Source organism: Epinephelus fuscoguttatus, linkage group LG7 (genome assembly GCF_011397635.1).
Source record: "Epinephelus fuscoguttatus linkage group LG7, E.fuscoguttatus.final_Chr_v1".
Classification (NCBI taxonomy): Eukaryota; Metazoa; Chordata; class Actinopteri; order Perciformes; family Serranidae; genus Epinephelus; species Epinephelus fuscoguttatus.
In genome coordinates, this window is record NC_064758.1 from 7,407,839 (window position 1) to 7,433,709 (window position 25,871).

The following is a 25,871-nucleotide window of genomic DNA, read 5'->3' on the forward strand; positions in this document are numbered from 1 at the left end:
GATTCCAGTGGCAAATGAAGTAGTTTGATTAGCAGGCAGTGTTGTTCCCAGTATAGAGTGCCTGAAGAATGAGTCCTTAAATCCAAAAATGAGTTAGCATTTTTGCACCCCCGGTTCCTTTGTTTGAAGTCAGTGGGTGTTCTGAAATGGTTTTTTGGTTAGATGCCTGAAATAAGGTCTGTGGTTAACACAAGCTTAAGAGACTTTAATGTTTGGTTTCATTACATAAAATACATTAGCAAATACCCCACTTGTGAAATTTGAAGCATCTATGTATCTTTAAAAAGGCACAAAGCGTCATTTTGGAGGCTAACTGCCTCAGCTTTTGCAACACTGTATGATTCATCCATGTCGATACCTCTCCTTGAGCCGCAGGATTTCACTCTGCAGGGCATTGTTGTACTGGCTCACTGCTTCTGTCTCCTGTTTCAGTGCAGTGCGCATACTGTCCAGAGTGATTTCATTTTGAAGTTCTTTCCTCAGGTGTCTAATTTCCTTCATGAGTTCCTCATGCTCTTGTCATGCAGCGTCATATTTTTCTCTCATGTCACCAAACTGCTTTTTCTTGAGGTCCTGCAGTTGAAGATGTATTTCTTCATCTGAGGCTTTTTTTCCCCTTTGTAGACTGTGTCAAGCTTTTTGTGATTTCAGACTTTCTCTTTGCACAGAGACACATCTTTTGAATTGCAGATTTTTCCTCTGCCTTTACTGCTTAATATCTGTCTGTCCAGCTTTCCCAGCTGTTAACCTTTCTCCTGATCTTGTGAGTTTGGAGGTGCAGAGTCTTCAGCTGTTGGTTGATGGCGTGTAGGCTCACACTCAGATCATCATAGTCTCTCCTCCAGTGTCAAGATCAGAATCAAAATCACAATACTGATCCCTGGTGGGAAATTGTGATATCAGTCTGTTCCCGATGAAGGTCCATGTTATAGCTCTCCAAGGACATTGTTTTAGTGACAACTCAGGTCACTGAAAACAAGAATATTTAGATAGTTACAGAACCTGACAACAACAAAACTCCAAGGTCACACAATAACACAAACTAAGTAACCGATTGATGCAGTGGTAGACCAGTAGCTCCCCTGCTCAGTCAGGTAACATTTGCTTACTGCTTTTGTCAGGCTTACAAGAGGGAATAGGTAAGTTCATTTTCAGTTCAGTTGCCCACTGAAAAACAGTGCTTGGGAAGTACCAAGCATATGTCTGGGTAAATAACACTTGAAAGTTTGAGTTTGTAAACTCGTCATTTAATATAGTTTTGCTGTTGTATGACTTGATTTCATCAGACTTTTCTCAGTTTTTGGATTCTTGGTTCACCATGGAGGTGTGTGAGAAAAACAGCTTTCTTCACAATTTCAGTATAACACAGGGTGAGTAATTGATACATAAATGATATTTGGGGGTGACGTTTTCCTTTATATACCCCCAGAGAGACAGGACATACTACCATCTTATCATTGAATTGTCTTTAATCATCAAAAGAAACTAAACAAGTTAAAGACATGGCCAGCCACAGACAGAAGTGCATCAGCATAATCGTCATTTGGCTATAAAAACAACCAGCACATAAAGGTTGGTCACAAGAGTCTTAGATATGGAGTTTGGATCCAGTGATGTAGCTATGGGATACAGACGCAAAGGTATTCACATTCACATTTTGCTTACCAAATTCCTATGAATGATGAATACTTACACAACCAAAGATATTACTTAAGCTTGCTAAAATCATGCAGCAGGTTTACAGCATTGCAGTGTTAGTTACAACAATTGGGCCTTATACTTAAGATTATGTTAATGTTTATGAAATTAAATGTACAGTGAACATGTAAATACTCATCAGTGACGTGAATCAATCTCCTCTCTCTTTTTCCTATAAACAGTCGTCACACTTCCCCAAATCAACGATGTGCAGTGATGTGGAGAACGGATCGACTAAAGCATTTTTAAGTGTATGCACAAACAAAAAAAAAGCCTGTACCTTGGTGAATACAAAAGAAGACAAGACATGTACGACGCAAAAAATAAGATTTCAACATTAAATTACAAAGCTGAAAAAATAAAACAATAATCTATTTTAAAGAAAAAAACTGAATAGAAAATTATATCTACATCTGTATATAAAAATGAAAGATTATAAGTTAGATTTTATCAACATGGAAACCCATTTTTGTATTTTTTTTTTAATATATCTGCAAAAGTGACTGAGGGTTGCCTATCAACAACTCTATATTCATTGTTACATATCTAAATACATAAGGTATGCAGACATGGGTCAAACAGCAAGAGAGATCTTTTAGGTGACAACTTTTAACAACTGACATAAGCTTGGTGCTTGGTGGCTCTTTAACAGACAGTATGAACTGCACACAATCGGTTTTTGAGAGGATTTCATTTGCCTTTTGACCCAGGTCTGTTGAAATGTCACAGTGGGTTGTAAAACCCTACACAGTAGCAGCGAGCGGACAGCACACCCCTCACAGTTAGAGTATGGGGAACAGAGAGCAGCAGCGAGGCAGGCTGAACCATGGAGGTTAAACTGCATATTATTCATCCTTCGGCAAACAAATGGAATGATTTGTGTATTCAGATGAAGTCCATAGTGTTTCGACTGAGATTTGTGGCACCACCACAGTACTGTTAGGAGCTCAGCACTGCCCCTGGGATTTGGTGTTCTGTTAGACCAATCAGTTCTTTCCAAGGACCACTCGGGCCAATACAAAGGTAGATGAGGTAAAAAAAAGAAAACAGAGGGGGAATACATCACCCTCTGCATGCCTTGTCTTTCTGTGGCCCTCACCCAGAAACCTGGGGGTGGTTGAATGCTGTGTCCAAACGCTCTGCCTCTCCATATAATGAGTGCACCCCATTCTGACAGGAATATCAGGACCATGCTACCAACAATCCCTGATGCTGGAATGAATGAGTAGATGAAGTAATGAAAAAAGAATACACTGTGCACACTTTAAATAAAGGAGCAGAGACTTAGGACATAGGTTAAGGCACCTTGGAACCCTGATGAATCTGAGGCACATTCCAGGGCACCAACTCTGAAGTGACCCAGGCTGTGGTTGGCATTGATCTGCTAGAATGTTGGGTGGCCTACTGCAATGTCCTGCACCCTAGAATGTGTCCCTACAGTAGTGTGGGCTTGTAAATGTGTTGAGCTCTCTCCCATTGTTCCCCACCTCCATCTTGTATGCCCCAGGAAGAACAGCATCTACTGATTACAGCAACTTATGACAGAGGCCACTTCTGTAGTGTGCTTCACTTTCTGGCCTGTGCATTTACAATCATACAGAGTGAAAGGAACAGCTCCACATTTGAGGAAATACACTTATTTGCTACTCTGAGGTCTACCAATAAATAACTAATTCATTTATTCCAATACACAGAAATGTAAAAATCAACATGTTGTGGTTTTTGGGAAGTTGCTTGCTGGAATCATTTCTTGTCTGGCTGCACTGAGTCCCTTGTCATCACTATGAGGTTACCAGGCAACCAGCAGAGACTGCAAAAATAAGCTAAATGCCTCCAACTTCATATTTAGCAACACCATGAGATTGTTACTGATCTTCTCGTCTAACTCTGCAACAAAAAAAATAAGCTTATTTCCCAAAATGTTGAGGTATTCCTTTAAGACACAAAACACACACACACACACACACACACGTATAAGACTTAAAGCTCCATTCTAACACTATCAGAGCTTTATAAAACAAAAAGTTTGACGTAAAGACACACACACACACACACACACACACACACACACAGATATACAGCCAGACACACAGCAATACAGTGACAAACACACGTGCACATAGTTGCCTTCCATGTGTCTTTACGTCAACCTCATCAACCCCTCCAAACCAACGTCTACACTTGCATTATGAGACAGGACTACAATGCCCAACACAGATCTGGGAAGATAGGAAGAAGAAGTGCATTGAGGATACTGCAGTCCATCAAAGGGGGGTTTAATCCCACCTTCATCATTTTCTATACATTAAGAACATTGTATGTATATATGTATGTGTGTGTGTGTGTGTATATATATATACATATACATATATACATATACACAAGACGTACATATAAGACATCAGTGACATTAAGCCAAATGTGGGTAAAGGTAACAGCAGTGTAGAGTAATGTGAGGCTTCATGCGAGGCTGCTGTCCTTGTGTTGTACTGACCCATTCTCAGGATGAGGGATTTCAAATCTCCAAGATGAAAAGCTTACGACAACAGCTAATAGTGGCGTGATTACAGTTAAAACCTACAAAGCAGCATTAGTCTTAAAGTTTTCTCTGTTGTCTGCAGAATCCAATATTCTTTGACAAAAAATGACTGACAAAACAAAACTCATTCTCTCAAAGTTGAGTCCCAAAGTGGAAAGGTGCACAAGAGAGGTTGGTGGTGATATTAGTGGTAGAAGCTGTCACTTGGGCACCAGGCCACGGGATTGTGGGTAGAGCGGGGATCCTGGACTTGAGGGGCTGAATGGAGAGGTTGGGGTGCTTGACTTCTTGCCTGTTCTTGGTCGACTGAGTGACAGAGAGCAATGACAGAGGATTAGACAGACTGTGGAAATAACAGCAAAGGGTTATGAGCCTACACATTTTGAGGTTTAATTTACATTTTCTCTGATTATTTCATTCCTGACCTGCACATAACGCAAGCACCAGTTTAACCACAGTGTATACCACTTTAGAATTAAATTGTCTTGTGTTCCTGACAGCTGAAGGTGACAGTTTGTCTTACCCGGACTTTGGTTTCTTGAGGCTGCCGCTGGCGGGTGGGGTTGATCCCAAGCTGCTGTGAAAGCCTGAGGCATCTACCTGGATCTCATCTTCATCCCTAAGAGCGTTCTCCAGAGCTGCTGCCACCTTTGGGGCGATAACTGGCTCCTGATACTCTTTAGTGGTCCGAGCAGGCAGGTCCATGTCCAGCATTATGATGTTTTCAGCCTGGAAGAAACAGAGCAGTAGCACACTCATTTGAGACCACTTCAGGTACATATTTTATGTGTTAGCAGTGAAGATGAATGTAACTGCCCAAAGCCTGAAGACAAGCATGTGAAAATGTATTTTAGTATTTGAAAATGCTGCATGTTAATACTGGCACAACAGGGGAAATGTTTAACATGATACCTACAGTACAATCTGGATTCCAGTGCATTTTATAAGCCTGTTGATTAACATCCATTTAATTAATTTTTGAATCCCTTTATATATAGTCGTCTAGTGTACTTCATGAGGTGGGTGTACTACTAGGTAAATGGATAGGTTACAGAGGAGGAAGTGTATTCCGACTGGCTGATAGGTGGGTATACTGGGTATACTGTAAACTACCACAAAAAGAGGTGGGTACAGTGGTGGCTCTAGGACATTTGGTGCCATATGCAAGCGCGTTGTGACCACTGGCTGCTTAGAGGTAACGATAACTAGCTCTCCTCCTGCTGATTTCATGTTCTTTCTCTCCACATCCACTCCTTTCAGTAGTGTAAATGCAGCTGAGTGGGCACCAGAAAGCTTTTGTCGTTTAGACATGATAACAACACAGCGTGTTTCGGAGTTTACATCATGTCAGGTAACTCGGCCATCTCCCCCAGAGAGCAGGTGAAGTGTACCGAGCTGGAGAGGGGGGGCTGTGGGGTGGCAGGAACCCAGAAAAAAAAGCCTCTCTATTATTTAATATTATGTATTACGTGTAATATTTCAAAAATAACAGTAGTAAAAGTATTAGTAAAATATAGTACAAGACATTTTGATTTTTTCTTCTTTCTCCATTTGTGACGCCCACGATAAATGATGTTGCCCTTAGCATTTGCATATACTGCCTATGCCATGAGCTGGCACTGGGTGGGCATACCCTGTATACCCACCAATACCCCATTGCTTATATACCTGCACTGTTAATGCTACATTGCATTGTTTGCTTTGTGTCAATAGTGTCAATAACAGATCCAAGCTCAACCCATCTGGCGTAATGAGTGAAAGAGGATGAGGAATGCAGAGCCACTGTGTCTAGGGTGTTCTGTGTGCAGAGACCATTCACCTGGAGGGTTATGTGTGAATGCAAAAGGTGAGAGGACCATGGAGCTTACTTTGTATCTCATGTCAGGCCTCATCATCATGGCCACGCGAGCGTGGTGACTGAGAGGCCTCCTGTAGCCGACTGCAGACAAAGGCCTGGTCATCATCTGATGGTCACTGAAGCAGACACACAGAGAATGAGACAACTGCTGCGTCAGAAATTGCGCACCCAAAACCTGTACTATCATCCATCCATAGAAGGTATAATGTTATGTATGTGCCAAATTTAATGGAACTTGATCCAAATAGTTTTTGAGATATTTTCGGTCTGGACCAAATGGTGGAGTGATGGACTGACATCCCTGGATCCCAGACTGGCATGGCTAACAAAATGCATGTTGTACCTATAATAAAGCTCAATAATCCTGTGATATGTAATCTATCTGTAATGGTGTCCCTACCACAATACTTCATGCAGTGTTTCCTAAATTTGACATCAGGCAGCAGTCTTATAACCAAAGTTATTCACCTCTAGAGATATCTATTGCTCATTGATGTTACAGAGCTGCCTCGGTTGCTGTTTGCAGTTATGAACTCTGTCGTCACAACCACATTGCACTGTGGCATATTTATGCCAGCGTGCCAGTATTTGCATACTGTAATATTTCACCAGACTATGCAATTCACATGCTACTGATTTCATACTAAGGTTTTGGACATACAGAAAAATCTATCATACTGTTTTAGCCTACTAAATGGCATGTTAGTATGGATTTTCGGATGGAGCCATATGTACAGCACTGTGGGAAAATTAATTTTGAATGTAGTATACAGTAAAGCAATGAACTGTTCTGTCATTATAGAGGTGATCACACAGTACTGAGTATTCTATAAATGCTACTAAAACCTGTAAATAGCACTTTAGGGCTTAATACTGAAGTCACATGCCTTCTTGTGGTTTGGAAATGTAACTGCTGCTACAAAACTGAGCCCACCTGGACAAATATGACAGAAATTTCAAGGCAGTTTGACCTGAGGGCAATGTTACCCTTAGACTGTGAATAATTTGTTTTGGAATGGAATAGATCAGCAACCATTTACAGGCATGATTACAGCTCAAAAGCACCAATCTTAATTTGTGTCTCTCAAAACCCACACCAAATCTGAACTCCGGCAACTTTCTGTGCAGTACTAATTATGTTATTCTACATAACACCCATTCTAATGAATTGGGACAAAGCCTTATTTTTGGAAGGTTATGGATTTTTACACTCTAATTAGGCTGATCAAAGTCTTGACTATTAAACCTTGTATTGGACAAACCCCCAAATGACTGAATTTTTCTTTTTGAATTTCATACATGAGCTGACGTCTTACTGAACTGACAAGCAGTTACAGATTTATTAATTTCACAGAAGTTGTAGTGAGGAGCCATTTTATCTTTCCAAGAGTTCTCTTAATGCCAATTCTCATTTAAATTGGATCTAGAATGGCTACGGAGTTGACCTGTTATGGTTGAGACACAGTAGAGAGCAATATTATTGAATGAATTTATCATAAAATAGAAAGCTTACCAGAACATGAGCATTAGTCCCACTTTTTTGCAATCCAGGAAGTGAGACAGGAGTCCTTAGGATACAGTTCATTCCTTTTTTGCCTGATTAAACTGTTTGTTGTAAAAAATCTGACTAGCTGACAGAAATCAGGGACACATCTTAATCTTAAATATATTTTACAACAGAGATGATTATAGCAGTACATTTTAACACTGATGTTATCAATACGTACTGTTAGTTTTTTATTTTGAAGGCTTTTAACAATTTTTTCAACTGTTCGCAGTTGTGAATTCTTGTTGGGAAAAGGTTCTTTTCTGGCACAAGGCAAGTTTAGAAGTTAAAAAAATGAAAGCAGATCAAATATTTTAGAAATCATATTTATGTCATGTTAAATCCTTTAAAAAAATGAAATTAGTGTGCTGATAACTTATAATTTTAAGGCTTCTTTTTCTCCCAGTTCTCAAGAATAGATGATCAGGTAACATGTGGCTGTAACTACACGTCAATTTATAGCTACTGGTGGGGATATTTATACACTGACATCTTTTTTTCTCTTTTTCCTCACAAACCAAAACTGCCCTGCTAAACAACATAGTCCACCCATTGTGTTCTTTAAAATCCCATTGCTATAAAGTTAATAAAAATAAAATGCCAGTCCTCATTTTTTAAGCTGTTCTATTTTATCTGACTGACTGCTAAGCCACATAACATGGTCACTGTCTGCGTCAGTATCGATCCAACAGATGAGACTGGGGCATCTTAAAAAACAAAACAAAAACAAAAACAAACAAAAAACATACGATGCATTGTCCCCCATCGCCACACCTACCCACAACTTCACCCTCCACCTGGCCTGCTGGCTGAGAATGGCTTTGCAGAAATGAAAAGTGAAAAATGAATGTACTAAATGTTTAATTAATTATTCATTATTCGTCTTCTTTTTAAAACTTTTAACACTTGTATGAGGAAATGTGGTACTGTATATATTGTCAAGAGGAATGTGCATGTTCTCTTTTATGTTTTGTGTTGGTTTTCTTTCTTTCTCAGTTTGGTTTTGTATTGCTGTAAATGGACATATCATTGACATGTAAAATGCTTGATCAAGTGGTGAAAAAGCAATAAAAAAAAAGTTTAATCATAAAACTTTGAACACAACATGTGTGCACTTCTAACCAGATGAAGAAGTTATGATTACACTGTAACTTACTCCTCTATACGTGTGATGGGCTTCATTTTCCAGTATTCATCCTCCTCATCAAAATAAGCCCTGTTGACTATTTTGTTCTTCTCCTCTAAGGGAATGAAGTTCTCGATGATCAGATGCCTGAAAGACAAACGAACAAGCAATGAGAAAGAGGCAGGTTTAGATACACAGATAGGCAAGCAGAGAAATGACGGCAACACAGAGATGCTCAGGTGAGAATAAACACGCCACTTCAGCCGTGTGACTCCTGCCCTGCTGTGTGCTATTTATCACACTTAAAAAGACAGTCAACTGGTTTGAGGGTGAGGTGCAGATTTAATATACCTAATTCAAATATATTTAAAAGTTATCTGGCTGAACAGAGCTTAGGTCCGACTAGATCCTAAGTACAACTTGAACACCATTTTTCCTTCACATGCTTGATTATGTCACAGGGCTCAAAATACTGCGTTTATGCACTGGTGCATGTATCTTTTAAAGTGTAACTTTTAAAAATTAAACACACCAAAAATTTTTTTTACCTTCACAGGTAGTCAGTAGTTGCAGTCGGATTGCCAACTTTTCAATTTACTTTGTAGTGAGATAGTGAAATTACTTTAACTTTAAATTTGACACACATTTGTCATAGTCTGGATCATTCTGGAGAGGACTCATTTCAGCAAACTTATTCAGGACTTTAACAGTTTAAATATGAAGGAATTATGAATGCTGTAATGTAAATTGAGCTGATTTGAATGTAATTTTATCAAAACTGCACAGCAAAATGACTGAATGATTTTCAGCAAACCTGAAAGAAAACATTAAATAATTGAATTTATGAGAGTTTTAAAATGAGGACTTTTTCAGTGTGTTACAGTATCATTTGAGTTGACATTCTTTGTACGGCAATATAATGTCAAACTACGTATGGTCATTATCAGTAACATTTTGAGCAGAAATTGTCTGCTGCCAACTGTTTCAGCAAACTGGGACCTATTTTCTTATGGTTTTATTTGGTATATAAAACCTGAAAAATTATTACTAAATTGCAAGTCTTCCTTTGTCCTTTTTGGCTGCTCCAGGTACCAATACCTCAACAGCACAAATAGACACACATCAAAATCCAAGCAGTGGCTGGCTTGAATAGGTTTTTGCCAGCTCATAACTCATGTTATCAGTGACATATTTTGTTTATCACTGCCTGAGAAAATATAGCAGTGGCATGAGAGCATGTGAAAACTGCAGATGTGTGTGATTAGCCAGTTTGTCGACACCAGAAATACTATTTGGTCAAATTTATTTTTAAGTTCTGTTTTTTAAAGATTTTTTGGGGGGCTGTTTGCCTTTAATCGGTAGGACAGTATTATGTGTAAAAGATGGAGAGAGAGGGGATGACACGCAGTGAAGAGCTGCATACCAGAATCAAACCTACAGCCGCTGCAGCAAGGACATTGCCTTTGTACATGGGACGCATGCTCTACCCACAGAGCTACAGGGCGCCCCACACATATCTAACCTTGCTGGAGGAGAGCGCATTTGGGACCGACGTGTTTCAACATCTTTGAAGAGAGTGACAAACTTATTAGCTTATCAGCTGTTTCCAAGTGCCTTTACATTCACAGACGCTCACGGACGTTGCAACACTGGTGTGTCAGGGCCTTAACATGTGTGTAAAAACAAATTCACAACTTTCTCCACAATACACCTCTGGGCAAACATATTTCTGTCAATTTAGAATGATTTTGATTCACAAACATACGCACAGTGGCAAGAACAAAATCAGCCAATGTGCACATGTCATGAATCCGACAGGGGATTTTGCATGCTCACTTATTTTCTATGCAGAATGAAAGGGTTTCAACACACATTATTATTCAATGAGGCCCATTGTTACAATAAATGTTTCCCCCTCCACCAGGGCACATGGTGCTCATAATAGATATAATATTGATCCATGTCTTTCTGCCAGGCCAACAGTATGATATTCAGGCTCCATACTTGAGTTTGAGGTCTCTGGTGAGCTCATTCTGGGTCTGTTCCAGCTCCTGACGCTCATTGATGTGTGCCTCCTGGATGTCGTGGATTTCTGCCTTCACGGCCTGCAGTTTGGCAAACAACTAGAGGACAGAGAGGGGGACAGGAAAACAGGGGTAACATGATGGACTTGGAAAAGAGTTTGCAGAATATTCAGCTTTTGACTCCAGCTTGGACACCTGACAGTTGTGAGGAATAATGGACGATTGAAATAGACAAACAAAGCCAACAGTCTATTCTTACCTGATCTGAAATAGTATCTGACCTACTTACTTGCAAGACATCACCAGATATATATAGGCCTTACAAGAACTGAACATCAGGCTTTCAAAATTAAATAGTCATGCTCTATCTATGCTTTAAGCGGACAGGACTGGAAACACATGCAGAAAACTGTGTCTTGGATGGTGGACAGGAGGGACAAGCATTAATTAGACCACTCAAGGTTGCAGCTGCTACCTTTTTCAGCTTCTTGGTTTTGATGTCGACCTCCTGCTGCAGAGAACTGTAGGTCTCCTTTAGCTCTAGAGTCTCCTCATCACGACTGTCCATCTGCTGCTGCATCTCTCTCTCTCGCCGTTTCTGGAATTACACACATATTCAGATATTGTAACCACTGTGCTCTGTGTGTAATTAGGCTACACAGAAGTTTCTGATAAAAAGTAAGGTTGTCATGTGATACACAGGCAGTTAAATAAGGAATAGTATGAAGCAAGATGATGTTCATCAAAAAATAATGCCCTACAGGAAGAATACAAGGACCACAGTGTAAAATAGAGGGATTGTGGAGATAAAAGCTAATAATGAATATAATGACTATGGATACATTAGGGAAATGGGGAAGCTTCTAACAAGCAAACAAATCCTTGGATAGTGGCAGGAAGTTTGATCTAATCTTGCAGCCACTTAAGCAACTGATAAAAGCCTGTCTGGGGGTTACTGTCAGAGATAATGAGACTTTCAAAATTTCACACTTTGTTTTTGACAAGGACTGTTGTCATGCTGACATAAGGGTGCATAAAGTACACAACTGATCATGGACCTGGGCCCTGTTCTTCATACATGGATAACTGAATAAGCTTGATTTGACTGTTGAGGATTTAACACAAGTCTGGATTTTACCGTTTGTTAAACATTGATAAAAAATGTATCTTCATCAGAGCAACAAGTTCTTAAATCCACACCTGCAGAAGTGCAGGTTAATAATAGTTAGGCATGTGAAGTCATTTTCAGAAATATATGACTACTTTCCTTAGAGAGAGGATGATTTTAGAGAAGGTTCTTAGAAACCCCTACAATCTAGTGGTTTTATTATAAAAGTATTTGTTATGTTATTACGTATTTAATTTTAACACTGAATAGTCCAAAATATGAAGAGATAAAATACACAATAAAAATTACAAAAGAATTAAATAGGTACCCTTAAAAACATAAAGATATAAACACTTTGAGCCCAGTTCAGACCAAAGACTCACGATGAGAGTGTTGCAGATAAAAGTTGCAGTGGTGTGAACTGGCCATTCTGAGCTCGACTCAAGCCGGCTGATGGTGTCATCTGCAACTCAGCTAGTCAAATTGCTGGCAGCTGGTTTTAGAACATAAAGCACATCACCTGTTTCAAAAGCCAATCAGCTTGTAGTGATGTCTGACAGTCAAGTCGAATTGACTGCAGACGGCACATTCGCCTGCTGTGGAAGATGCTCCATCCCCGCCGAGCCCCCTGTTTCCATCCTCACAGTGTGCACGCACACTCTCACTGACTGATTAATTGGCACTGCTTATATATATGTGTTACTGTGGTGTATTTATTGTGAATAGAGTCTAACTGATGCTTGCTTTTTTTTTTAATAATCAGCCACAAAATAAGCCTGCAAAGTTGGATATCAAAACAGAAGTATAGAGAGTTGTTGCACAGAGATGATGGACCGCCACATCTAGTTGTTCTTGTGTGAACCCACAGGATTTTAGAACATTGCAGAACAGCACATTTCAAGTAGATGCCTGTTTCAACTCTTTTTGTCACAGATCTTTGGTCTGAAGTGGGCATTATGACTGTTTTAAGACTGCTGGAAACTCTGTACTAGTCAAATGACGACGGCAAACAGTTCAATGTTTCTATTTCATTTCTATCATCCCCTCCCCCACCCCCCACTGTACCTTGCACCAAACCATGACTCTTAAATAAACTTGGGTATGAACCAAACTGTTCATTCTGTGTACCGTCACACCCGTAATAAAAAACCTATCCTGTATCCACTGATCATGTTCACTGACTGAGTTATGGCTTCAAAACACCCTAATTAAGAGTAAAGTTCATCTTTCAGGTGTCATGTATACCTGTTCGGCGATTTCCTGCCTCCTCAGCTCCAGCATTCTCTGTTGCTCATTGGTGTGATCCACTATGTTCTTCCCCCCTACCAGGAGCTTACTCTCCATCGCCTGGATTGAGAAGGACAAAAGAAGGATGAGACCACTTCAGGTCACCTTGGGGAGAAAAGCATCTGAACTGACTAATGGATTTCACCAGTTGGGTTGAATGAAACAAGTTTGACTAGAAAAACACTATCTAATGACTTATGAGAAGCTCTGCTGGCTTATATGTGCATTTAAGAGTAGATAAATCATTTGCTGAGTCCAATAAAACAAAATCTGAAATTTGAGCCTGGGCTACACCTTCTCTTCAAATCAAATCGATCAGATACATATTGAATGAACAGAAACTCACCCAATCTGGCAAAATTAGCTTACTTTTACTTTGGCTGCAAGCATCTCTCCGGCCTCCTTCTCCCTCTTCAAATCTTCCATTTTCCTCTCTTTCTCTTTGAGCAGCCGAAGTTTATCCTCAGCCACCAGACTATGATCCTCCATGATAGCCTTTCTCTCTCTCTCCAGCTTCTCCTGTTGCTCCCGCCAGTAATCCCCTTTGTCGTCCCCGTCCTCATCATCGTCCTCCGTCTCTCCTTCCTCCAGATCCTCACCATCACTCCCTTCCCCGGCCCTTCTCCTCTGCCTCCTCCTTTTTTTTTTTCCTGAGCGCTTTTGCAGCTGTGCCTTTAGCCTTGCAATCTCCTCCTGAAACTCCCTGAGCAGGGCATCCTTGGGGTCCTCATTGATACGTGGTTTATTCTTTATGTTCTTAGCCCTGTTGGAATACCGCAGCGTCGTCAGGGTCTCCTCCACATTGTAGGATGCTGGGCCAATGTTGGCAACCATGACCGTGCGGGCATTGCCCCCCAGAGAGTCCTGCAGCAGACGGGTGAGTTTTGAATCTCGGTAGGGGATGTGGCTGCTCCTGCCATCCACCAGAGCTGATATGACGTTGCCCAGAGCCGAAAGAGACAGATTGATCTTTGTGGCTTCTTTAAGCCTCTCCCCCTGAGCACCAGTCTTGGTCTGCCTTTCACTGCCAGCTAAATCCACCAGGTTAAGTTTGCCGACTCTGATATGGTTCTCCCCGTCAACACCCAGCTCACTGCACTCCACAGTGATGACAAAGATGGCGTGAGAACGGGAGCTGTGCTCATTCATGTTAGTGGCACCCACTGAACGATTCTGGTTGCCCACATTCATGACATGTTCAATCTCCCGCACACTCTTGGTGACAAATGATGAAAGGTCTTTAACGTACACACCCGTGTCAGGTCTCTCCCTGAGCTCGAGACGACGTGACTGGTCTTTGGAGAGCAAGTCTCTAATCTCCTCTTGGTAAATTTCTAGATATGAGGCTCTAACCAGATACTGCTGATTCTGGGACCGTGAAATGTGAGTGAAGATATGCTCAAAGGAGTTAGGGATCACCCCTCTCCTCTCTGGGTCATTTCTAACCCCCTCCATAGTGTATGTTTTCCCTGTACCGGTTTGCCCATAGGCAAAAATGGTCCCATTGAACCCAAATAGAACTGAATCCACCAGGGGCCTGAAGGTTTCATCATACAAATCTATTTGTTTGGAGTTCGAGTCGTAGACTGAATCAAAAGTGAAGACTTTGGGGAGTTCACTGGCAGAAGCCTCCCTGGGGTTCCTGACAATTATTTGGCCCAATTTGACATCAACAGTTACCACCCTTTCAAACTTGGCTGCTCGCTCTTTTTCATTCATAGGGCGACAACGGACCACCACCTTGACGGACTCAGAGCTCTTGCTCTTGGACATGTTGCAGAGCAGCTGCCAACTCACACGGCTTGGCACTTTGTATGCTCTGTCTTCCAAGTGCAGCTTCAGGAACAGTGCACCAATACAAATGCCCACATCAGAAACTGCTGGAAAAGACACATTCAGTGATTAGTACCAACCTGCAATGGCAATTGTCATGATGACTCACAACTTTGATGGTTAATGCATCACACACATCTTTGAATACACACTGGAAGACTCATTAAAGCTCTGTGTAATACAAAGCTACTGACAGACTTCAGCAATTACACATCGATCAGCCGAAACATTAAAACCACCAACAGGTGCGGTGAATAACACTGGTGATCTCATTACAATGCAATCTTCTGCTGTGAAACCTTGGGTCCTGGCATTCATATGGATGCCACTTGACATGCCCAACCCACCCAAACTCTGTTGCAGACCAAGTGCACCATCTTATGGCAACAGCACTTTCCGAAGGCATTGCTCCCTTTTGCAGGACAATGCACCATGTCAAAAACTGCTCAGGAATGGCTTGGGGAATGTGACAAATAGCTCAAGGTGTCGACCTAGCCTCCAAATTACCTGGATCCCAAGCCAATTGAGCACCTGTGGGAATTGCTGTTATCTAGAGGTCCTGTGTCCATTCCTTATCAGGTCAGAGCCAAATCTGATTAATGTTGGGGCCTCTGACCTGATGAGACATGGACACAGGACCTCTGGAGGTTATCTGTGGTGTCTGGCACCTGAGCGTTGGCAGCTGATCACTGAGTCCTGGTGGTTGCTCAGTGAGGTACCAGCACAACCCTACAATGCTTTATCTGGCTGGGATCTGGGGAATTTGGAGGCCAGGTTGATGCACTGACCTCTTCGTCACGTTCCTCGGGTCATTCTTGATTAGTTTTTGCGGTGTGGCATGGAGCATCTTCCTGCTGGGTGGGCCAATGCTATCAGGGGGTGTATTTGGTCTGCAACTGTGTTTGGGTGGATCCTGCGAGTGGCATCCACATGAATTCCGAGCTTCCCAGCATAAGGCTGGATTGTAACAAGACGAGCGTTCAGCTGTCAGTGGTTTTAATGTTGTGGCTGATCGCTGTTTAGCGAGCTATCCTGACATTGACATCTGTACTGCAGTCCCGTTTCTGGCTCTTGACAACTTCTTGTACCGTTACATGGAAACACTAACGTTATTAAAGCGTAGTAAGATTTCCCCAGATGTCACTAAACACACAACAGAACAAACGAGAACTGATTAGGTTAAATAAAGTTGGACCAAACCTCTCATTGACGTTATGTGCCAACGGTGAGGAGCGGAATTTATCGTTTCACACTGCTGTTAGATAATACACCGGGGTGCCACTACCCCATTTAGCTAACTGTTAACTACATATAGCCGGTTAAACGGCAATTATAAAATTCTAGGTTGACTACTAGGTCAACATTGGAATTCCATGATATGGAGTGACAGCCATTGTGAGCACCATGCCAGCCGTAACATGTCGATAAACCGTTCGTTTTTATAGCTGCTCAATAGATGTTAGCAATGACTCGTCAAAGTAGCGGGTTAGCTAGCCAGCGTTAGCTTATGCAAAATGCAGCTCATAACGAGACCACAAGACCGGCCTAGCAACGGCAAACACACTGGTAACCTTAGCTACAAATCTGGTAGCATTACCTGGCTAACGCTAGCTGCGAGCGCGTAAATCAATTCAACATGTCGCCATACAAAAATGAATATCACATTAGGCACGTGAAACATATGCAATACAAACACAGCTTTTCATCGGGCACACAGAAACGTCGTTAAAGATTTACCAGTGGCGAACGTTAGCTAATCCAGAACTCCCAGTCAGCCATTAGCCGCGGCTCATCCCCACAACGGTCCCTGTTGCAATGTTGCCAGATTCACGCACTGTATCCCCCCCTACAGAGGTATGTGTGAAAACATATTAATCTATACCAGTATTGTGATTCTGAATAAGCGTAAGTATTTGTTACAGTTAAGCATACAGTCGCAGAAAAAGTAAAACTTCCACTGTAAATAACGAGGCGGCAAGCCGAAATACAAGCATTGTGAAGAATATAAATGCTATGTATCCTAGAATATCTGGCAACCAAGTCTCAACAAGCTTGTCCAACATAGCTTAGTCTATCAGCTGATTCAACTGTGCTCACCGCTAAGCTTCAAGTCAGTGAGGTAAACAGACTGAGGCTGGTGGTTCTTTAAAAAATAGTGTGCATCATTTTATTGGTGAAAAACATTGTAGAAAACACTTCAAAATTATCGCATTCACTGCTTTCACACACAAGAACACAATTAGCTAGCCACACATCCCCCTTTGCATTCAATTCAACCAGTGCAAATCAACGCTTCTCTCCCCCAAACATCTCTGAAACATTTTGTTCACATTCGCTGAATAGCAATACTGTCCCAACAACATTCAGTACAGGGTTCCACACATTTCATCAGTTTTTGGTCCTGGTAAACTGAGAGGTGGAAAGACTTGTCTCCTTTTTCCTCCCTATAATTAGTATGTACAGGAGGATCAGTTACTGTGCTCTCCTTGGAATGGAGGGCAGAGAGGAAAGGAAAGAGCAAGCTGGAAAGACATGGAGGGATGGAAAGGTGGAGAGAGAAAGAGAAGAGGGAGAATGTGATTGCTGGCACTGCAGTCCTTTCCAGGGTTCACTGAGGTCACCAGCGGTCCTGCTAACATGTCTGGATTGCAAAGCATGGTTGCAGCTACAGACTATGGCAGCAGCTAAAGGAAATGTTAGGAAGACAGTGCAGTTTCCTGATGCAAAGGAAAAAAACATGGTTGCAGCTACAGACTATGGCAACAGCTAAAAGAAATGTTAGGGAAATGGTGTATTTCCTTGACGGAAAGAAAAACTGGTTTCCGAGTAGTAAACGCAAGCAGGTAGAAGCCAAATCTTGAGCGCAACCGTACAAATACAGGATTTTAAAGTAGGAACAGACAAAATAATGTTTGTTGGTAGCAGCAATATCCATATCATATTACACACATTACCCTCCTGACCTGCTACAATATATTTTATAAGCCCTTCCTCCTTTCTCACAGATTAAAACCTATTCTAAAATAGGACCAGCCTTCATGAACCATCACATGTAAGTATTTTTCTGTTCCCTCGCCTCCTCGACAGTCCACTAGCATTAGCATACAGATGACCATGTGACCCTTGTGCTCAGAGTTCTTCTTTGTGATTTAACTTCCCAGGCTTGTCCATGCCAAAAAAGGAGGATGGAAGGCCATGGATGTCCCGTTCTCTTTTCACAAAGGCGGAAAAGGAGGAGACACAGTTGCCGATGAAGTGGTCAGCTTGACCTAAGATGTACAGGTCCATTTGGGCCGAGTCTGGCTGAAGACTCACCACTTTCACCTGAAAAGCCAGAATGAAATACACATATAAACAACCAGGTGGAGAAGTACAATACTAAAAATGCTTGGGAGTGAAAAACACTTCCCTGGCCAGTAAAATTTCCATTTTAGACTAATTACATACACAGTTTACATGAGAGGCTTGATTCTGACTTCAACTCTTATGAGAAACACATGGGGCCAAATGTAAAGCACAAGTTACATACAACATACTTTTGAATGTATCAGAGAGGCTTTTCAAACCCACCTTGCCCTTGAAGAGCTTTTCAATATCCCTACTGTGTGATTCTGAGTCAGTGGCAATGTAGACAGAGCGGGCAGAGGTCTTCTTCACCCACAGCTTGACAGCTCTGCGGATCTCTGCCAGATCAGGAAGGCACATGTTCATGGTGAGAGGCAAGGCTGTCTGGCGGTTGTAGCCGACACACTGAGGAGAGGCCATGAAGTGAGGCCCGGCTTCACCACTCTTCAGCATTTTGCAGGCATTTTGCTGTAAGGATGGTCAAACAAAAACATTTACAGGTGACCAGATGATGAATAGCAATAAAGACTGCAGTGTTAATTCTTCTGTTCTCCCTCTCCATCTGCATTCACCAGGGAGGAACTTCTGAACACAGTTTTACAGAACTTTTATTTGGAGGAACAGTAGGGCTCTTTGGGATTTGCAGCAGACACTGATAGGGAAAGTGAGCCAGATCTCTTGTTAAACTGCAACAGTAAGGATTTTAAACTGCGCTCTTGTCTGACTTTTCCAGAGCTGTTGCCCTGAGTTCGAAACGAACCAACAAAACCTGACTTGGTGAGAAAATCCTGGATAGTATACTACATCTGCTGGGCTTCCAACTCCTTCAAGTGTGCCATGTAAAAGAGCTATCAGGGAACACGAGGGGCACAATGCATAAATGCAGGCTCTTGTACAGTTGTCACCATGTTGAAGAAACCATGCAGTCCTCACTTAGAGTCCATTTACTTTTAACTGTTCTATTAACCGCAGGAGTTTTCCTCCTTTATTCTCATTGGTGTTTTCATCCCACCTCAGGACTGTGTTAGTGAGGCGTTACAACACTTGGCTGACCGTATAACTGACATGGAGCACAAACATAACGACTCCCTACTCACTGTTCACCGAGTTGCTCAGGAAGAGCTTTGACCCTCAGGTCAAAGCATGCTGTATATGTTGTACACTCTATAAATGCATACACCAACACATCCGCTCACATTATGTCTATAAAGAAGCTGTTACATTAATCTTTCCCTATTTATTGCACTGTGCAGCATTACACTATTGTCTTCTTGCTTATAAATTTCATATATATCATCTATGTATGTACATCATACTTAAATTCTTCTTTACTGTTGTCCAGCTTTCTTGTCCTTATTGTAACTGTGTCTATTTCTGTGTTAGTACACAAATCAAAAGTCAAAGTCAGCAGCTCCAGAGATGGACTTTCAGTCATACTGTAGCAACTCGAAATCAGCCAGCACAAACCCCTGCCTTAAGTCTGATCTCAGATCGCCCGGACTTGTTGCCGGGTCATCACACTTTCTGTTCCTGGTATTACACAGGTGCTGCCACTGGTGCTGCCACTGGCCACCAGCCTGCTGGAATTCCCAGAGCTCACTGAAGTCGAGTTGCTACAGCTGCTAACTGTTTCCTGGTGAAAACAGAAATGTGATGTCTGTATGTGAGCATATGAGTGAATGTGAAAATGAAAAGCAGAAAGAGGGAGAAGACAACCCTTTTGTGTCCAAACCCTAGCTCCTATGTTGTGAATAATATCTCACCCAGTCAATGCCAATCCTTAAGTGAATGCTAACATAAGGCCTGGTCAGCAGGGTGGCAATGTGCTTTTCTCCCTCCTTTACCATCTTGTCTGACCACACCACATAGCGCTGCAGGCCCACATGCTCCTCTATCACTGGGAACTGGGCAGGAGCACCAGGCAATGCCAGGACAGGGTGCTCAGAGGGAGGGAACCTATTCCAACAGGAGAAGCATGAGGAGAATAGCCTGTTAACAAGTTCAGAAGACGCACCACCTTATACATTCAAATTAATGTAAAATGAAAATCTAAGAAACCTCATCAGTCAGTTAATCATTATATTTCAGGCTAGCAATGTTCTTTATTAAGACATCGTATTCTTTATGTCATCTTTAATCATCCTAAATGTATCTGCATTACAGTGGGGCTGCTCAAACATGTACTCACTTCTTCATCCACTGAGGATGGTGGTGGGCACTGAAAGAAATGCCACCAAACAAAACGGACTTATCAAATTCCACACCGACATAGTCCCAGAATGGACCAAATGGGTTCCCATCCTGGAAATGAATCAGAATCATCCATCAATCCATATCCGAGCAATGAGACCGTAACTGCATTATCTTTGTAAGCTTGGGTCAGCACCACCAGAGGGCAGCCTTTCACCCTCATCTTTAGCAGTCACCATTTTTTTATTGATGAGGAGGCTGAGTCTCTATTGCATTTGTTCTCAAATAAAGTGCATTTTATGCTTCTTTACTTTAATCTTTATCGATCTTGTACTAACAAATATTTTAGGAAAAAGAAATTACACCTAAGTAGAAATTCTAAAAAAAGCAACCAATATAATCTGATAATCTTACTTCATTGTAGCTACATGACACACATCAGTCAACTCATCTACTCCACTGGACTCTCACCTTCATGGGGCATGATTTCTTGTCTGGACTCCGCTGTGCAGCAGTCTCAAAACAGTAGGCTTTCCTTTGTGATGAGGGCCAGTATTTGGGTGCCAGCTTCTCCATGAAGTCCTCCAAACTGACCACACGGTGGTAGGCAGACAACGCCTCCAGCTGGAAGAACTCACTGTAGGGAACATGGACCTGAAAAGAACAGGAGGGGAAAGAATGAAATATAACAGTACAGTTTAAATCAAGTTTAAAAGATATGGTTGGTGATATCCAAAATTTTTGTTATTGTCGACTATCTCACAAATAGAGCAGAGCCAACAATTTGTAAGTCTGTCTCTTTGTACTTTCCAATCCTAACTCAGTCTGTGGCTCTAACTCCCAAGCCTATTAGCTCCAGCTGAAGAGTAACTCCTCAATTATGGGTCATTTTCTATAAAAAAAAAAAAAGGCTCAGTGCATTTCTTGGGGACTATTTTGAGCTGCAGATTTGGTGCTCTAGTTTCTATTTCCAGCAGCAGGACAGTGTATGTGGGACTGACTCAAAATAAAGCAGTGTGTGTTCATGGTAATGAAGAAACATATCACTCAGTGTAAAAAAACATGTGGTTCATCAGTCTGTTTTAATAGTTTTTAGACAACAACAGCACAAGATATATCATAAGGGAAAGATATTTAGGCTTTGGATAAACAAACACATAATACTTGTCAGTAGGATCAGTCATTGTTGGTTTTGGAAACTCTCCCTTTTATGGGAGATAGGATGATGAATTTCACAGATTTATTTGATAAAAAGAATATACAAAAGGTATACTTTTTTTTCAAAGCACATATTTTGACAGGTACTACAGTAAAAACAGCAAGTGGAACTAATTAGCACTGACAATGGCTGCATTCAATTTAGTTTTACCAGTTCCAGAGCCTTGGTACTGTTTATGCAGGCTCACTGGTGGCATGGCTCACTGATGTTATTATTTGCACCCATGTAAATACTGATGACTTAAATGAGTCCAGTATCGGAACCAGTGGAGTTAATCCGACCAGCTGCCATCACTTTGAATAAAGCATCCCTTCTCTGTTGGGACAGGGAGCTCCTCAAGTCACCAGGACTTATAGATTTATTTATCACTAATTAGGTCTGTTATCACAGTCTTTCCAAAACTGTCTGTTTTACTTTTGCACTTTCCAGCCCCCCAAGATAAGAGGGTATATGGGGTATGTATACAGCATAAGTTATTCATACAATATAGCAACATATATTCAATGTACAGTTACTTCTGTTTAGTCCTGCACCTTACTTGTAGCTTGAGACAATATCTACTTGGGGTGGGAATCACCAGAGGCCCCATGATATATTTCATGATACTTATGTCACAATGCAATGTTGTTGTGATTTTTAAACTTTTTGTGATATGGTGGGTACTGCAATAACATTTACTGCAATTGATTACTTGTTTCAACTGTAAATTATGTTCTGAAAGGAAAACTTTGTCAAAATGTGTTTATTCTATAATGATAAAATTTCATCTCTCTTCAATAAAAAAAAATGCGATTCCCTCACACTTTTTTCACCTTTTGCATTAATTACTTAAAAAAGGTCAGCGTGTCGGTCTCAAAGACCTTTTCTCAAGACAGTCTTTTTTTAAAAATAAACCAATGCAAAGTTGAAGAAGTGTGTGCAGGAATGTTTCTGTTGAGTTAACTTTTCTGGGAGACCGGATTCCCTGCACCATCAAATAAGCAGGTGTGCGTGTTGTCTTCGACAAAAAGCAATTGATTTTATTAATCTATACTGCTTCCAAAAGGTTAATTTGTATTTGCAAAATTAATTTATATAATAAAAAAAATCTACACTTGGCAGTCGTGTATTGCTAAAACATTGCCATGAAAAATATCATGATACTATGCTAAATCGATTCCCCCATCCCTAATATTTTGACATGCACTCATGCAGTACATTAATGGACACTATTATTGTATTGAAAACATGTTATGGTCCTACTGTCTATTCAAAGGTTTTGTTTTGTTGTAATTCTTTTTTTGTTTTTCTGTTTTTTTAAAATATTGTTTCCTACCTACCTTACTGTCATTTTTGTGGTGTGGCTGCTGTAACACAAACATTTCCCTTTAGAATTAATATAGTACTGTATCTACATTTGTGTGACTGCAGTCAGTGTCAGGCTGTCAGTGTGAGTTGCTCACACTGCAGTGACTGTACTCACATTGGTGTAAGGGGGTGAGTGGTGGCGGTACACTATCCAGGGAGGGACAGCCAGGGTTCGGTTCAACATCTTTGCAAAGGCCAGAGATCCGAGGAAGTGATCTGCCTGGTTTCCAAAGCGACCTGAACAGTAACATTGGGCACTTCATGCTCTCAATTTCAACAGTTAACTTTACACTTCTTCTCATGACGTGAAAACTGAAACATGAGGAACTGGAGGGAATGTTGGCTACCCCAGATTACCACGCACCATGTCTAATGTGAGCTTTGCTAACACAGAGTAGCAGCAGCTGTAGTTATTATTACACTTACTGGTTGCCCTAGTTTGTCCCGACCTCAACTCAGTTAGCTGCTAACAAGCTAATGTTACTGTTGCATCGTATCTGGCGGTACAGGCTCGAGTGTTCTCCAAGTTAATTTTCTGGGGACATATTACCCTCCTGCTGAACTCCTAGCAGAGTTCAACAAAGCTCTGGACTCATATTTAGGCGACATGTAACGTTACCTTTGTCCACATGAAACTCCCCCTCAACTCATGAATGAAGTTTTGGAAACGCTAGCTTTGTTCCTTTCATACAAGAGAATGCTCAAATCCAAGTATGGGCTACAAAGAATAAATTACCCATGCACGGGCAGTACAACACGTAGCCATTCTGATCCCATGTCAGTTCTTCAGCAAAAGTCCGACAAGTTTGGAGTAGAAGTGATGAAAGTAAACACGTCAGTGTAAGGGCATGACGTGCTTGTTGTTTAACCGCCATTGTGATTAATTTCATGTCCCAGAATGCACCGGAATTTCTTTCACTTCTTCTTTGGTTTATTGAAGATTTCAAACGCGCATCAAGTACGCTGCTTCCGCCTAGTGTTCCGGAGGTGTTAGAGGCGCGTGAGTGTGGTATGTGTGTAAAGCAGGCTACATTACATCCTGGGTTTAAAAAATTACCCATTACATTAGTTACTCCCGAATACCAAAACGTAGATATTATTACCGATTATTAAAATGCCGACTTATTCACCTTGTTTGTTCCGCTTTCAGCTGCTTTCTACTCTCTCTTCATGTCACATGTTTTACATTCAGTGCAACTACAGAAGACTGAATAATTTCCTTAATAACCAGGCTCGCCTTATTGTTTCATATTTAAATAAGCTCTAATGGAAACAAAACCATTTTTAAAGCCCCTAAAAACCTCCTTTCAAGTCTTGCATATTTTTCAAAAACATTGACTATTATAGTCACTAAATAAGCAACAGTGAAACTTCAACTTGGATAAAAAGCATTTGTCAGTTTTGTTTATTAGGATATTGACTCTAAAAAATGGCTGTGTGGCTGTGGTTTGATCAGATTTGATTGACAGTGGTCTCACAACATAAGCATAGCCTAATAACCGCCAGGTAGCCGAATGACCTGGCCCAGCACCAGCCCAAAGGAAATAAGTCGGGCTGCATCCAGTTGCCCAACATGGCTGAGACTGGGCATGAATGAATGTCCAGATAAACTGGCCTGATTTCAGCTGCCGACACTGCCATCACTGGGCCGCTGTCAAAAATACAAAATTCTAAAAAATTATAGACTAAAACTACGCAAGAATGTAAAAATAGGTCACTAAATTAATAAATAAAGTATGAAGTTAAGAAGAAAATTATAAACACATTAGAAAGACACTACGCATTGCAACCAATTTTACATAATCCATAAGGGCATCATTTGTGTAGAACTGTATTTCTTTGAGATTAAGTGTAAATTTCAATCCAAACTGAGACATGAATCATTGTAAACTTGACACAGCTTTTGCAAAATAAGGATGTGTGAGCACACATAATGTTTTTTTAGTTGTAAATGGCAACTCTTGGTCATTCTGTTAGTTGGTCAGTTGGTTAGTCCACCTAATAGAATATTCACACCCTCAAAAACTTGTAGACAGGTCTATGGGCACACTGTCCTGTTAGTTGCGGTAAACTTCATTAGACAATGTTTCGGTTGTCCGACCTTCATCAGGTCAGTTAAAAACTCAGTCCTGCAGCTCTTCCCTGCTGGCGCCGGACTTCCAAATGGCGTCAGAAAGATGTTGGACTCTTTAGCAGGGCAGACGTTAATTTTTGGTTGGAATTAAAATTGTTTTGACAATGTTTTAAATGTCTAACATCATTTCAGTTTCACTTTTTGTTGTCGTTAACACTATGATGCAGATGGGCGTTTTTCTTCATACTTTACAACTAAATGTTGGTATTCTACATCAAGATGATGTTGACATGAGATGTTTGGAGGACACTGGATTCTGATTACTTATCAGCACAACTTAAAACCAACAACATATCAACATCATCTGTCATGAGAATTCTACATCAAATGATGTTAGTATTAGACATTGTCCTGACATTGAATTTTGGTCAAAATTTTCAGCCAAATATCACCGTGGAAAGACATTGGTGGACAGCTGAGATTTAGACTTTCCAAATGTTATCTGACCAAATGGATCAAATTTTGATTGTGAAACCAGTAATTGTGTTGGTGTTATGACGCTCAAAAAACTGTATCCACTTAAGTTAAAGGGGAAAGGTTGTTATGGGCCCCATGGCATCAGGTGACGGATGTAGTTCCGTTCTTTGGCCACTGCAAAAATTGACTTCAAAGCCATG

General features: G+C 41.0%; 2 protein-coding genes across 3 annotated transcripts; both read right to left on the reverse strand.

Annotated features, from left to right (window-relative positions):
• Positions 1–1,186: 1,186 nt before the first annotated feature.
• Positions 1,187–16,848, reverse strand: kif3b (kinesin family member 3B). 2 transcript variants are annotated; one of them, XM_049581009.1, is made up of 9 exons: positions 16,757–16,848; positions 13,556–15,066; positions 13,145–13,246; positions 11,267–11,389; positions 10,772–10,890; positions 8,798–8,914; positions 6,106–6,211; positions 4,761–4,966; positions 1,187–4,543 (listed from the first exon to the last, which is right to left on the reverse strand). In XM_049581009.1, the coding sequence occupies exons 2-9, from the start codon at positions 14,957–14,959 to the stop codon at positions 4,438–4,440; spliced, it is 2,283 nt and encodes a 760-aa protein (XP_049436966.1). In that variant the 5' UTR covers positions 14,960–15,066; positions 16,757–16,848; the 3' UTR covers positions 1,187–4,437. The 2 variants fall into 2 exon arrangements, with proteins under 2 accessions (XP_049436966.1, XP_049436964.1); XM_049581007.1 differs by having other exon boundaries at positions 13,556–15,063; positions 16,757–16,835.
• A 332-nt stretch (positions 16,849–17,180) lies between these two features.
• Positions 17,181–24,024, reverse strand: pofut1 (protein O-fucosyltransferase 1). Its single transcript, XM_049582035.1, has 7 exons — positions 23,857–24,024; positions 23,236–23,357; positions 21,026–21,208; positions 20,553–20,665; positions 20,128–20,320; positions 18,590–18,832; positions 17,181–18,343 (listed from the first exon to the last, which is right to left on the reverse strand). The coding sequence occupies exons 1-7, from the start codon at positions 24,008–24,010 to the stop codon at positions 18,149–18,151; spliced, it is 1,203 nt and encodes a 400-aa protein (XP_049437992.1). The 5' UTR covers positions 24,011–24,024; the 3' UTR covers positions 17,181–18,148.
• Between the last annotated feature and the right edge of the window lie 1,847 nt (positions 24,025–25,871).